This window comes from Crinia signifera, chromosome 7 (genome assembly GCF_055691185.1).
Source record: "Crinia signifera chromosome 7, ASM5569118v1, whole genome shotgun sequence".
NCBI classification, from domain to species: Eukaryota; Metazoa; Chordata; class Amphibia; order Anura; family Myobatrachidae; genus Crinia; species Crinia signifera.
The window spans coordinates 149,502,043-149,516,184 of NC_139223.1; the positions used below are offsets into that span (position 1 = coordinate 149,502,043).

At 46.2% G+C, this 14,142-nt stretch overlaps 1 protein-coding gene across 1 annotated transcript in view; it reads left to right on the plus strand.

The window, feature by feature from the left end:
• Positions 1-1,226: 1,226 nt before the first annotated feature.
• The window catches only part of LOC146020665 (dipeptidyl peptidase 4-like), a 122,319-nt gene continuing 109,403 nt past the window's right edge, over positions 1,227-14,142 (plus strand). Inside the window, exon 1 of the mRNA XM_083153944.1 lies at positions 1,227-1,412. Within this exon, the coding sequence (XP_083010070.1) occupies positions 1,370-1,412 (43 nt within the window). The 5' untranslated portion in view covers positions 1,227-1,369. The remainder of the gene's footprint in view (positions 1,413-14,142) is intronic.

Here is a 14,142-nt window from a genome sequence, read left to right on the forward strand (position 1 = left end):
TGGGCCAGGGACATACATCAGGCAGTCGGGTGGCTGATGCAAGTGCCATATTCTGGGGCCTGTCACAGCTGACACCCTCCCCTGTGGCCGGACTTGCCCACCTGCTGTCCTCAGTCCTACTCCTCTGTCCTCCACAGAGCGCAGCCGCGGACGGCGTCATCATGACGTCCCAATCCACACGCATCATCTCTCACCGCCGGCACCGGGCATCAGGAAGAACATGCCGCCATGTTCCTGTAGCCGCGTGCCGCGGCCATGTTTTGAAAGCTGGCGGCACAGGCTACAGGATCATGGCAGCCCGCCAGCGGTGAAACAGCTGCCTGCAACACACTCCGATAGAGCGGCCTTGGCAGCCCACCTCTGCACTCCTGTGTGTCAGATTATGAACTTGGGTGAAAGTGGAGAAGGAGGATTGGCCAAGTTATATATTTGCACCTGGGAAAAACACTCACAAGTTCCGCCACTGCGCCAGCATCACTATTGCTACAGCCAGTCTGTTTAGCTGCATAAGCTACCCTTAACCTTGTGTTTGTTTTTGCGTATAGGCTGCAAATGTGTACAAAATTGCAAATGAGTTCTGGGCGGCAGCTTCATTTGCTAACATAGGCAACTCCGTAGCCAAGAAAATTGCAATTGCAAACGTGAATTACAGATGAAGCCTTCTTCAGCTAGCCATCTCTGGAGAGCCATGGCTTTTTATCATCTATTGTTCTCAGCTGCAATACAATACATAGAGCAATACATTAGGGCAGTGGTTCCCAACCCTGGTCCTCAAGTACCCCCAACAGTGCATGTTTTCCAGGTCTCCACACAGAATCACAAGTGATATAATTAGCTCCACCTGTGCAGTTTTTAAAATGTGCCTGAATAATCTGTGCACCTGCCGGGTGACCTGGAAAACGTGTACGGTTGGGGGTACTTGAGGACCAGGGTTGGGAACCACTGCATCAGGGGATTATCAAAGGTCGACAGCTCTGGCTCACAACCTAATAAAGGGCTAGATGAGGAAGGCTCCGTCTGTAGGCAACATATTCTGGCAGCATCTTTGCAGGCAGTTCTTAATGAGGCCAATTATACCTGTGGCATTATTATGCTTATTTCCTTGTGATGTATAAATACACTATAAACAATGCACTCACCAAAGCTTCCTCTTAGTATATTCTCATATCATATAGAGAGCTCATTATTTCCCCAGTGTCCTCATTTAATGCAGCAGAACAGGTTAGGGGAGTTAATCTGCCTTGTCTCAGGTGTCTCCTGATTTGGAAAGCAGTGGATTTGTGCTTTGATACTTGCTGGGGAGCGTGTTCTCATTGGGATGTGTTTAATATGCTGAAGTGTTATTTTACAATCAGTTACTTTTCCAGCTATGTCATATATGCCGTTGATAAAAGATCCCTTCAGAATGGGTGGTAAGTGGCCTCTCTTGCAAAACTAGTATTGTAAACATGCAGGAAAGATGGTTATTTTCTCGGAGGGACAGTGTGTGTGCGAAACAAATATTTCCAAAGTTTAGCTGTCTTTGCCTTTTCTTTAAACGTTGTTTACGATATACCGTACAGAACATAATACTAGAACAGCCACAGCTTTTTATATTATTATAATGATGGGAGTCTCAGAATGAAGCAATAAGGTTGACTGAAAGGAAAGGGAGGCAGGGGCAAATGCAGGATTTCTGGAGGTGGTGTTCCCATATGTTTGATTGTAGAGCTATAGTCACATACCTCCCAACATTTTGATATTTTAAATTGGGGCACTGGCCCTTGAAAAGGGGGGAGTGGTCTCTGCCAAAAGGGGGCATGACCTAACAGAGATGTTGCGGCTGCAAACCACGCCCTTTCCCCCCATCATTTTGGCATGGCCAGTGCTGTGTAATTGACTGGAAATAAACCAGGGGTTGCCTACCTGACCCTCTCCTTCAGGGAGAAAATGCTCTGTTCCTGGACCTCCCTGGTAATGTATGATTGCCATCACCTGTGGGGAAACACCTTTCTTATCAATAAGCTAGCTCCCCACAGGTGATGGCAATCCTACATTACCAGGGAAGTCCAGGAGCAGTGACCCACTGACACTTGGATGCGGGACCATTTGTCTACAACAAGAAGATAGACAGCCATTAGGTCGACACCATTAGTTCGACAACTCAATAGGTCGACACTGCCATTAGGTCGACAGTGTCTAGGTCGACAGTCAAAAGGTCGACATGGTTTTTTTTACTGTTTTTTTACCCAAATGTCGACACAGTCGACATGGACACAGTTTGAAGTGAACCGCAGCCCCTCACATCGCTCGCTTCGCTCGCAATGCTTCGGGCACACTATTATACTCTAACTCCACGCCCTAGTGGATGGTAGGGCATGAAATACCGCATGTCGGCACATGTCGTCTCAAAAAACAGTGAAAAAAACCATGTCGACCTTTTGACTGTCGACCTAGACACTGTCGACCTAATATCAGTGTCGACCTAATGGCATGTCGAACTAATGACATGTCGACCTAATGGTATGTCGACCTAAAATCATGTCGACCTATTGAGTTGTCGAACTAATGGTGTCGACCTAATGGCTGTCTATCTTCTTGTTGAAGACAAATAGTCCGGATACCCTGACACTTTCCATACACAAAATACACGGTGTCAGCAGTATTTTCGTTCTGTCGTGCACTAATATGTTAATAGGGTACTCTTTACCTATCACGGCGCCCACGATCTCCATCGCGGGCGTCGTGGGTAAAGAAATCGCGGTGATCGCGGGCATCGCGGGCAGTACATTAACGGCCGCGACGCGATGCCCGCGATCACCGCGATTTCCCATAGGGTTCAATGTTAAATTTAGTGCTGCCCGCGATTTTACATTCAATGCTTCAATGGCCGCGATTTGGCCATAGGAATCAATGTTAAATGGGCTACAGAGCCCAAATAGGCACATTTAACACTTAAATGTCCCCCCTAATTTGTAACGCCACCCCACGATCCACGCCAACCCGAAGCGTGGCGAGCGCAGCGGTACGCGTCCTCCGACCTTTTCATACCCCCACTATCCACGTCGGCGTGGAGTTGAGAATAGAATAGTGTGGCGAGCGCAGCGAGCCACTGAGCCCGAAGCGTGGCGAGCGGACGTGGATACCTTCACAGGTAAACGTGGCCCTACGCAGGCTTCACAGGTATCCACGTCCCCTCGCGGGGCTCGCTGCGCTCGCCACGCTTCGGGCTCGGTGGCTCGCTGCGCTCGCCACACTATTCTATTCTCAACTCCACGCCGACGTGGATAGTGGGGGTATGAAAAGGTCGGAGGACGCGTCACGCCGCCCCTCGCGGGCTCGCTGCGCTCGCCACGCTTCGGGTTGGCGTGGATCGTGGGGTGGCGTTACAAATTTGGGGGGACATTTAAGTGTTAATTGTGCCTATTTGGGCTCTGTAGCCCATTTAACATTGATTCCTATGGCCAAATCGCGGCCATTGAAGCATTGAATGTAAAATCGCGGGCAGCACTAAATTTAACATTGAACCCTATGGGAAATCGCGGTGATCGCGGGCATCGCGTCGCGGCCGTTAATGTACTGCCCGCGATGCCCGCGATCACCGCGATGGGCGCCCAACTAAGTAAAGAGTACCGTTAATAGTTATATTATACTCCCCAACAGTCTTATTAGCAGAGTCAGCACTCCCCACTGCTCCGTCATGTGTATTTTCAAAAGGGGACGTCGTTTTGTGGAAATATCCATGGTCACTGTGGGGGCATGGGCAGCGCTCTGTGAGCTGCTGGCCACATCCTCTGTCTTGCTGAATAGATGCGTACAGCATCTATTCCCCTCTGCTAAGTAGAGATACGACTGACAGGAGAGATCTCCCACCTGCCCCCCCACCACCAGAGGACACTGGACACAGGAGGGACGTGGGACAGTCACAAAAAAAATCAGGACAGTTGGGAGTTATGGTTATGGTAGATGTACTAAGCTGGAAAATATATATGATAAAATGGAGAGTGATAAAGTATCAATCAGCTCCTAACTGCCATGTTACCGGCTGCATTTCAAAAATGACAGGAGCTAATTGGCTAGTGGTTTATCAATCCATGTTATCACTTTTCAAGGCTTAGTGCATCTCGCCATAAATGCTTGGCAGTATTGGTTTGGATTGTGCAATGTGTGTGTGTAATTGTCAATTGAAATAAGTCTAGGTCACAGTGTTATTTCATATAGTAAATAAGCCCATTGTATTCTAAGTCCCCTGACTGTATAATCAGATCTGATTAGGTTGCGTATGTTAGGATAAATAGTAAACAGGTTATCACTGGAGCTGCAGGTAATCTGGTAACATATGCCCCATTGTGTGCAGGAACTTAGACAGTGTGGAGCTTTCTCAGCTGCGGATGTTCAAAAGAAAAGGGCTGAAACTTCTCACACCAGAGAGGGTGAAGTTGGATTTCTTGCATGCAAGCACTGAGCAGGCATTGCATCTCCATCAGTGGGGAGAATTTGTTGCACAGGTCCCGATTCAGTTTGGAGCACAGGGCATACTTGCCTACCTGAACCTCTCCATGAGGGAAAAAAGGCTCTGTTCCCGGACTTCCCTGGTCATGTATGATTGCCATCACCTGTGGGGAGCTAGTTCATTGATAAGAAAGGTGTCACCACAGGTGCTGGCAATCCTACATTACCAGGGAAGTCCAGGGACAGAGCATTTTCTCCCTCATGGAGAGGATCAGGTAGGCAAGTATGACACATGGCTGCAAAATTGATTGACCGCATATGCGCACGGTATGCTGCGCACATGTGCGAGCCATTCATGCAAAGAGTGCAGGGTGATTGGCACCCTGCCGGCATTAGGGGATGGTAACACAGCATTTTCTGGGAGTCTCCTGGAAAACGCAGGCGTTCCCGGCTGATGTGGTCCGCGGCCTCCTTCTCCACTACAGCCATCGCAGCGCTGAGAAAGTCTAGACATATTCGGTTCTGCGACGAGAAGGGAAACTATTCGATGGCGAGTGAATTTTGAACTATATTCTCCTCATGTGCACGGCTGCCAGCGCATTCGCAGCCGTGCACATGAGCAGGGGGAATGCGGGTGGCGGATTCCTGACCGCTGGGCTCTGAAATCTCGCAGCCAGCGAGCAGGTCTGAATTAACCCCACAGTGTACTGTATGAGCTGGTATCTCAGGCCAGGAGATATAGAAATAGCATTTATAAACAGGAGACTGCGTACATGAGGGGACATAGGGGCCCATTTATCAAGGACTGCATTTACAATATGCAATATGAATATTACCGCCCAGGATCGCATTGTTAAATGTGATCCCATTGGTGGGATGTATCATCCAAAAGGAGCCCATCCCTGCGATATGCTCAGCCAAGAGCTGCGGGGTCTGCAGATGCATGGTTAGCGCTGACCCCTCGCCGACCCTGCAGCCCCGGCGGCAGTGTGATCCGTAGCCCATAGGCTACAATGGGCTACTGCCATCTCAGAATGTTGTGTTGTGATGGTGCAGCTGATGTGCCCTATGTGGCAGCAACAAGTGCACACTGCCAAAGCCCTTCAGATTAATTCCCAATTTTCCAACAAAGCAGATATATTGCCCGGCATTGGCATTATGTAACCTTATATCCAAGAATGTAACCATATGCTCATTGTTACATAGAGATAAAGTGTTGTATGATTTTGTTGGCCATGTAATGTAATATGTAACGTGCTTATGGGCGAGATGATAGACATTGGAGCTAGTTGCACAGTATTAATGCACGAGTCAGGGATGATGCTGATACTGGCTGAGAGGATGCCGTTAAGGTCGCACGGGAAGATACTGGACACAGCAGAGAAGGGTTGGTTGTTGGATATACCTGACCGGGTTTTTTGGAGCAGCGACAGCGGACAGCGGGGTAGCGGTGATAGCAGGAGTGACGAGAGGCAACGCAGCGGTGGCACGGAGAGAGTGACCTGCAGCAGCGGCAGCGGCGATAGCAGCCAGGTTTCTAGCGGAACTTCCCTATAGGCGAGGGACTGGGAGCCGCTTAGACCTGAGGCTGGTAGCTTACCCTCCCATCGTGGGGGAAGCGGAGTCCAGCTTCGCCGCCACCTCACGTGCCCCAGAGCCAGATAAAGACCCGACAGCGCACCTGTAAGCTAGAAGCCAGAGTGTGGTCCCAGAGCCCAAGCCGCCAAAAGTAACTCAGACGCTGCTCTGCCACTGTGACTGCTACTAGCGGACATGAGTGTACCAATCACGAGGCAGCATTGAGAAACCCTGCTGGATAGCATAGCTAACCGTTAACCCCTCACAGCCCGGATAGAGACTGGACAACTAACCGGTGAGAGCTAATGTAGTGCATAACTTTACATCCTACTATTTTATACGCCCACACGGATAGACTCCTATACACCATTTACTGTAGAGGCGATCACTCTGGGACTATCCAAGCTATCTACATTGACAATTTAACTGGATCAGAGTAATCGCTCACTATAAATACTGGACACGGGCCCCAACGCGCGCCAACATATGAGCTCACACTTAAGACTGTGTATCAGAATGATATATGTATCAGAGTGTTATATATCTGGCCAGATATAAGGTATAGAGAATAAGATATTAGCTTACTTGAATAAGGCTATGTTATGGGGAATTGGGTATTATAGTTATAATGACTAGGAAGGGAAGGGGACTTTAGGTGTCTGCAATAGGAAGGTGAATAGTTAGGGTATAATTAGAGTGTAAGAAGGTGATTGTATTGTATATGAAACTAATGTTATCAGAATCCTTGAAATGCTATTAATGTGTTTGTAGAATATATGATGTTGTGTATAGGAACTATAGAATATGTGTATATGAATTTAAATGATTAAACCTTGTTAGCATACTTACTTTCACACTGCATCCGTATCCGTGGAATCTAAGTCCTATAAAGCTGTAAAAGAAGAGAGAGGTAGGGTAGTCAGTCTGATTACTAAAATAAGTTAACAGTGATTTCCTAAGCTACACTATAAACAAGTTTAGGTGGAGGCACTTCGCTACTAGTATATAATTACCCATTACTGAGGGTTACAAGTGGAGGCACTGCCGAGATGGAGCATAGGGGTATTTTGTCGGAAAAGGATATATATGAATGGTGCATCAGGAAGGGGAGGAGCGTGAAGAGGTGTTTAGCTGTAGGGGGAAACTTCACAGAATTCCCAGATCGAGATGTCATCACGTGCATCGATAAGTTGTATGGGATAGTGCGACCTAAGATTATAGATAGATGGAGAGGAGACATGGGGAAGGTGGTCGCTTTCCTCATTGAGAATGAAAAAGACCTTGATAGCTGTTTGCTCCCGTCCATGGTGGTAGCTGATGAGGAGACAGGGAGACGATGGCAGGTCATATGGCCGATAAATGACGGAGAGACGGCAAGTTTCCCTGTATTTACAGAAGACAGTAATGATAAGGGAGATAGAGATGGTGATGCCGCTGAAGACGCTGAAGCTAGTACAAAGGGAGCTCAGTTCGAGACCATCATAGATAGAGTAGTTTCCCAGTTGGAGAGATGGCATTATGAGGGGAGTTATAGGAGACTGAGGTTATTCTCTGGTATAAGCCCTGTTCCTATTGGGGAAGAAACATACGAGGCTTGGAAGGAGGCCGCAGTACAGCAGGCAGAAGAATGGCAGTGCCCCGATAAGATTAAACGGCAGAGAATAGTCGAAAGTCTAAGGGGACCAGCGATGGGGGTGGTACAAGCCGCTAGGAGAAGCAACCCACAAGCCACACTTGAGACATATTTAGAGGCTCTAGATTACGCATATGGGACACTAGAAGACGTGGGAGAACTACTGGCTAGGTTCCAACATACTTTTCAAGAAGTGGGGGAAAAACTCAGTACTTATGTAATACGGTTAGATAAGCTGTTATATAAGATAGTTGAAAAGAGTGGGATAGAGAGAGGAGACGTAGATAAGAGCAGAATAAGACAACTGCTTCGAGGGGCTCAGACAACTGACTTTGTAGCACAGAAATTAAGGTGTTCAGTATTGAGAGATACTCCACCCACGTTCAACGAATTGCTCAAAGAAATTAAACAGGAAGAAGTATTGATAGAAATGAGAGACAGGACGGTTAAGAAGGTGAAAGTGGTAAAGCCCATCATTGAGAAAGATGCTTTTGAGGATAAAATATTGAAGTTAATAGAAGAACAAAACAAAAAGATAGAACAAGTATTGACTGTACAAAATAACCATGCTAAGCGGGACTCTGAATTGACCGTCCGAGGCATGGGGAGAGGTTATAGAGGTGTGAATAGGAGATGTTTTGAATGTGGCAGACTAGGGCATCGGGCATTTGAGTGTATCAATGGTCAGTTTAACAGGAACAGGAATAATCCTCCAACTCCCACAGACTACGATAATGGCGGCCAGGCCAGCAGCCCTGAATCTGATCAGGGAAACGAGTAGGGGAGAACTGTGAGCCCCTCTCAGTTCCCCCCAGGAATGAAGTAGAGGTAATGGGGAAAATTTGGTGGAATGGAAATGGTTCGATCCCGGAAGGACTTTTAGGACCCATACCATCGGTAACCGCAGAAATAAATGGAGTGAGATGTATGGTACTGTTGGATAGTGGATCGCAGGTATCCATTATATTTGAGCCATGGTATCAGAAGTACATACCCGAGGTTCCTATAAGACCCTTAAATGGATTAGTTATATGGGGACTAAGTGTAGAAAAATACCCATACTTAGGATATGTGGAGGTGGAGATAAGGCTGGGAGGAGACGGAGAGAGTGGTTTAACAGTCCCTGTTGTCGCCCTTATATGTCCCGAGATGGGAAGAGATGCCAGCGAACTGCCTATTATTATAGGTACCAATACCAGATTGTATAGGGAATTGTCTAAGTGGTGTTTAGCAGAGGAGGGTAATGAGACACAGACACAGACTTGTAGAGACGATAGTTATGAATATGGTAGGTCACTCAATGTGACTGTAGGGCAAAGCCAATTCGAGTCGTGCTTCACCGGAAGTGACATTACTGGGGAAGAAAAGAAAGAACTCATAGAAGCATTAAAAGAAAAGGAGTCTGGTTTCTCAAAAGGGGAGTGGGACCTGGGGGTAGCCGTAGGGGTGGAGCATCAAATAAATCTCACCAACGATAGTCCATTTAGGGAACGCTCTCGCAGAATAGCCCCTGCCGATTTCGAAGACGTTAGGTTACACCTTAAAGGGTTATTAGAAAATCAAATGATTGTTGAGTCCAGAAGTCCGTACGCCTCTCCCATAGTGGTAGCCAGAAAAAAGACGGGAAAGATAAGGATGTGCGTAGATTATAGAACCTTAAATTCTCGCACCGTACCTGACCAATACACCGTGCCTCGGATTGATGAAGCCTTAGACTGTTTACAAGGGAGTGGTTGGTTTTCTGTTCTAGATTTGAGGAATGGGTTTTATCAGATCCCTATGAGGAAGGAGGATCAAGAAAAAACGGCGTTCATATGTCCTTTGGGTTTTTTCGAATTTTTAAAGATGCCTCAGGGGATTAAAGGGGCACCAGCCACGTTCCAAAGGACTATGGAGAAGGCTATAGGCGACATGAACTATCGGGAGGTACTAGTGTATCTTGACGATATAATTGTTTTTGGGAAAACATTAACAGAGCACAATGACCGTCTTTTGAAAGTGATTGACCGGCTTATTGAGGGGGGCCTGAAATTATCAATAGATAAATGTATTCTGTGTCAAGCATCGGTAAAATACCTAGGTCATGTGGTGAGTCGGGAAGGGATAGCCACCGATCCGGAAAAGGTGGAGGCTGTTAGAGCCTGGCCAAGACCCACTAAGCTCAAAGAGCTGAGGTCTTTTCTGGGGTTTTGCGGATACTACCGGCGATTCGTCCCAAATTATTCGCAAATAGCGAAGCCCCTTACTGAATTAACTAAGGGATATCCACCTCCTAACAAAAAAAAGAACCTTAATCGGAACAATAACAATAAAGAACAGAAGTTGTATAGGCCTGAGGAGTTATTTGGGGAAAGGTGGACCCCGCCGTGCGAGGTATCCTTTATTCGGCTGAAAGAGGAACTCACCCACACCCCTGTGCTCGCTTATGCGAACCCTAATGACCCATATATACTTCATGTTGATGCTTCTCAAGAAGGAATAGGGGGAGTATTATACCAGGCTTGCCCAACCAGTAAAAAGAATAGACCTGTTTCTTTCGCCAGTAGGGGGTTAACCAGCAGTGAAAAGAATTACCCAACCCACAAATTGGAATTTCTAGCTTTAAAATGGTGTGTGGTAGAGAAGTTCCATGAGTATTTATATGGGGTGCCATTTGAAATTCACACTGACAACAACCCCCTAACATATATCCTCACCACTGCAAAGTTAGACGCGACCGGACATAGGTGGCTGGCAGCCTTAGCACTGTACAACTTTTCTATTAAATACAGACCGGGAGTGAGTAATATTGATGCCGATGCACTGTCTAGAATACCAGGGCGTCCAGAGCCGACAAGTGAGGATGAAGACTGGGTGGAGATTCCAATGGGAGATATAAAAGGAATGTGTCGGCAAATAAGAAATCAAAAGGATACATTACTCGTGAGTGAGTACTTGAGTGGTACTGGTGCTATAGGCTCCCTAGGTGCCACCCCAAAGGCTTTACCCCTGTCTTACTGTTGGTTGGGACGGTTAGAGATGGAGGGGTTGCCCATGATTCGGCCAGTGCAAATGAAGAGGGCGCAACTGGCTGACCGTAACATTAGAGACGTATATTATCTAATACTAGAAAAAAAACGCTCACCTGGAAGAACAACCTCGCTATCACTCTCAGAAAAGGCCAAACTCTTGAAGAGACAAGAGAAGTGGCTAGAGATAAGAGACGGGGTACTTTATAAAAAGATAGAGAGGACCAATGGAGAAACTAGCTACCAATTGGTCTTACCAGAAAGATTTAGACCCATAGCACTGCAGACTCTACATGACGATCATGGGCATCTGGGTGTCGAAAAGACTGTAGGACTGATGTCCCAGAGATTTTACTGGCCGGGAATGAGAAGGGATGTAGAAGATTACTGCCGCAACTGTGGAAGTTGTGTAGTAAGAAAAACAGTGGCTACCCAACATGCCCCCATGGTGTCTTTCAAAAGTAGTGGACCCATGGATATTGTGTGTATGGATTTCTTGACACTAGATGTAGGAGATGGGAAGAAATGTCACATATTAGTGGTGACTGACCACTTTACTCGTTACGCTCAGGCATACGTGACCCCTAATCAAAAAGCAATGACCGTAGCCAATACTTTATGGAATAAGTTTTTTGTCCATTATGGTCTACCCAATAGACTACATTCAGACCGAGGTAGGGAATTCGAAAGCCGACTGATTAGAGAAATCTGTTTATTGTGTGGGATTGTGAAATCCAAGACTACCCCATATCACCCTCAAGGGGACCCACAACCAGAACGGTTTAATAGGACTTTGTTGAATATGCTGGGGACACTCAACCCGCTAGATAAGAAACATTGGAAGAGACATGTAGAGCGATTAGTACATGCTTACAATTGCACTATGAATGAGTCGACTAGATATTCCCCCTACTTTCTCATGTTTGGAAGGGAAGCTAAGCTCCCTATAGATGTTAGCCTGAATGTAAAACCCGAAAGTAAGAATAGCTCAGCGTTACCACACAGCAAGTATATAGAGAGGTTAAGGGAAGAATTGCAGGAGGCGTACCAATTGGCCTCAGAAACTGCAAGAAAATTGGGGTTAAAAAATAAGAGGATGTATGATAGTAAAGTAAGGGAACAGGAGCTTAGCCCTGGAGACAGGGTGTTGCTGAGGAAATTTGGGACCCCCAGAGGTGTGAAAATCTCCAATAGATGGAGAGAAGATCCGTTTATAATAGTCGAAAAGTTATATGATCTGCCAGTATATAAGATAAAACCTGAGGAGGGGGGAGAAAAAATGTTAACTTACCATAGACAGCACCTGTTACCTATTGGTAAAGAAGTTAGAATGGAAGGGCTTCACCTGGGGAGGAATACCCAGGAAAAGCAAGACAGACATCTAACTGATTATAATAATTCGACTCATGCTGTTGATGGGGAAAGAGAGGAAGAAATGTTTGATGAATGTTGTCCTGGACATTATTATAAAGACGAGGTTAGTTCTGATACTGACAGTAACGTCAACAAGTCCTGGGAGAATACCTCGGGATATGCAGATTTGGAAGAGGGTGGTAGCGATGTGGTCAGAGAACAACGATTTAGAGATGATATGGGTGAACAAGGTAGTCCTGCTAGTGCCACCATAAATATGAGACCACAGAGGATGCGCATGCCGCCCTCAATTCTAACATATGATAAATTGGGAGAACCTAGTGTGATACCCGCCGTAATATACCCTTTGGCCATTTATGCATGGCCTTATTTCCTATCTGCATAGAATAAATAAATGAAGATGGTGATTTGGAAGCAAGCTCTCTCCTAATCACCAGGGGAAGAGAATGTAACCTTATATCCAAGAATGTAACCATATGCTCATTGTTACATAGAGATAAAGTGTTGTATGATTTTGTTGGCCATGTAATGTAATATGTAACGTGCTTATGGGCGAGATGATAGACATTGGAGCTAGTTGCACAGTATTAATGCACGAGTCAGGGATGATGCTGATACTGGCTGAGAGGATGCCGTTAAGGTCGCACGGGAAGATACTGGACACAGCAGAGAAGGGTTGGTTGTTGGATATACCTGACCGGGTTTTTTGGAGCAGCGACAGCGGACAGCGGGGTAGCGGTGATAGCAGGAGTGACGAGAGGCAACGCAGCGGTGGCACGGAGAGAGTGACCTGCAGCAGCGGCAGCGGCGATAGCAGCCAGGTTTCTAGCGGAACTTCCCTATAGGCGAGGGACTGGGAGCCGCTTAGACCTGAGGCTGGTAGCTTACCCTCCCATCGTGGGGGAAGCGGAGTCCAGCTTCGCCGCCACCTCACGTGCCCCAGAGCCAGATAAAGACCCGACAGCGCACCTGTAAGCTAGAAGCCAGAGTGTGGTCCCAGAGCCCAAGCCGCCAAAAGTAACTCAGACGCTGCTCTGCCACTGTGACTGCTACTAGCGGACATGAGTGTACCAATCACGAGGCAGCATTGAGAAACCCTGCTGGATAGCATAGCTAACCGTTAACCCCTCACAGCCCGGATAGAGACTGGACAACTAACCGGTGAGAGCTAATGTAGTGCATAACTTTACATCCTACTATTTTATACGCCCACACGGATAGACTCCTATACACCATTTACTGTAGAGGCGATCACTCTGGGACTATCCAAGCTATCTACATTGACAATTTAACTGGATCAGAGTAATCGCTCACTATAAATACTGGACACGGGCCCCAACGCGCGCCAACATATGAGCTCACACTTAAGACTGTGTATCAGAATGATATATGTATCAGAGTGTTATATATCTGGCCAGATATAAGGTATAGAGAATAAGATATTAGCTTACTTGAATAAGGCTATGTTATGGGGAATTGGGTATTATAGTTATAATGACTAGGAAGGGAAGGGGACTTTAGGTGTCTGCAATAGGAAGGTGAATAGTTAGGGTATAATTAGAGTGTAAGAAGGTGATTGTATTGTATATGAAACTAATGTTATCAGAATCCTTGAAATGCTATTAATGTGTTTGTAGAATATATGATGTTGTGTATAGGAACTATAGAATATGTGTATATGAATTTAAATGATTAAACCTTGTTAGCATACTTACTTTCACACTGCATCCGTATCCGTGGAATCTAAGTCCTATAAAGCTGTAAAAGAAGAGAGAGGTAGGGTAGTCAGTCTGATTACTAAAATAAGTTAACAGTGATTTCCTAAGCTACACTATAAACAAGTTTAGGTGGAGGCACTTCGCTACTAGTATATAATTACCCATTACTGAGGGTTACAATTATCATTTTTATGTGAGAGTAAAGGCCACAGAGCTGCAAAGGTGACCTAGGTGAACATAAATGTAACATGTTAACACTTCCCTGTTTGCTTAATATTTGTTTTACATTTCCATCTTAGTAAGGATACTCCACCCTTGGTACTCTGCCAGCAAAATTATGTGTAACTGGCACCATCAAATGTCACACATGAGGCTGAACAACGTAGAGCATTTTTCTCCA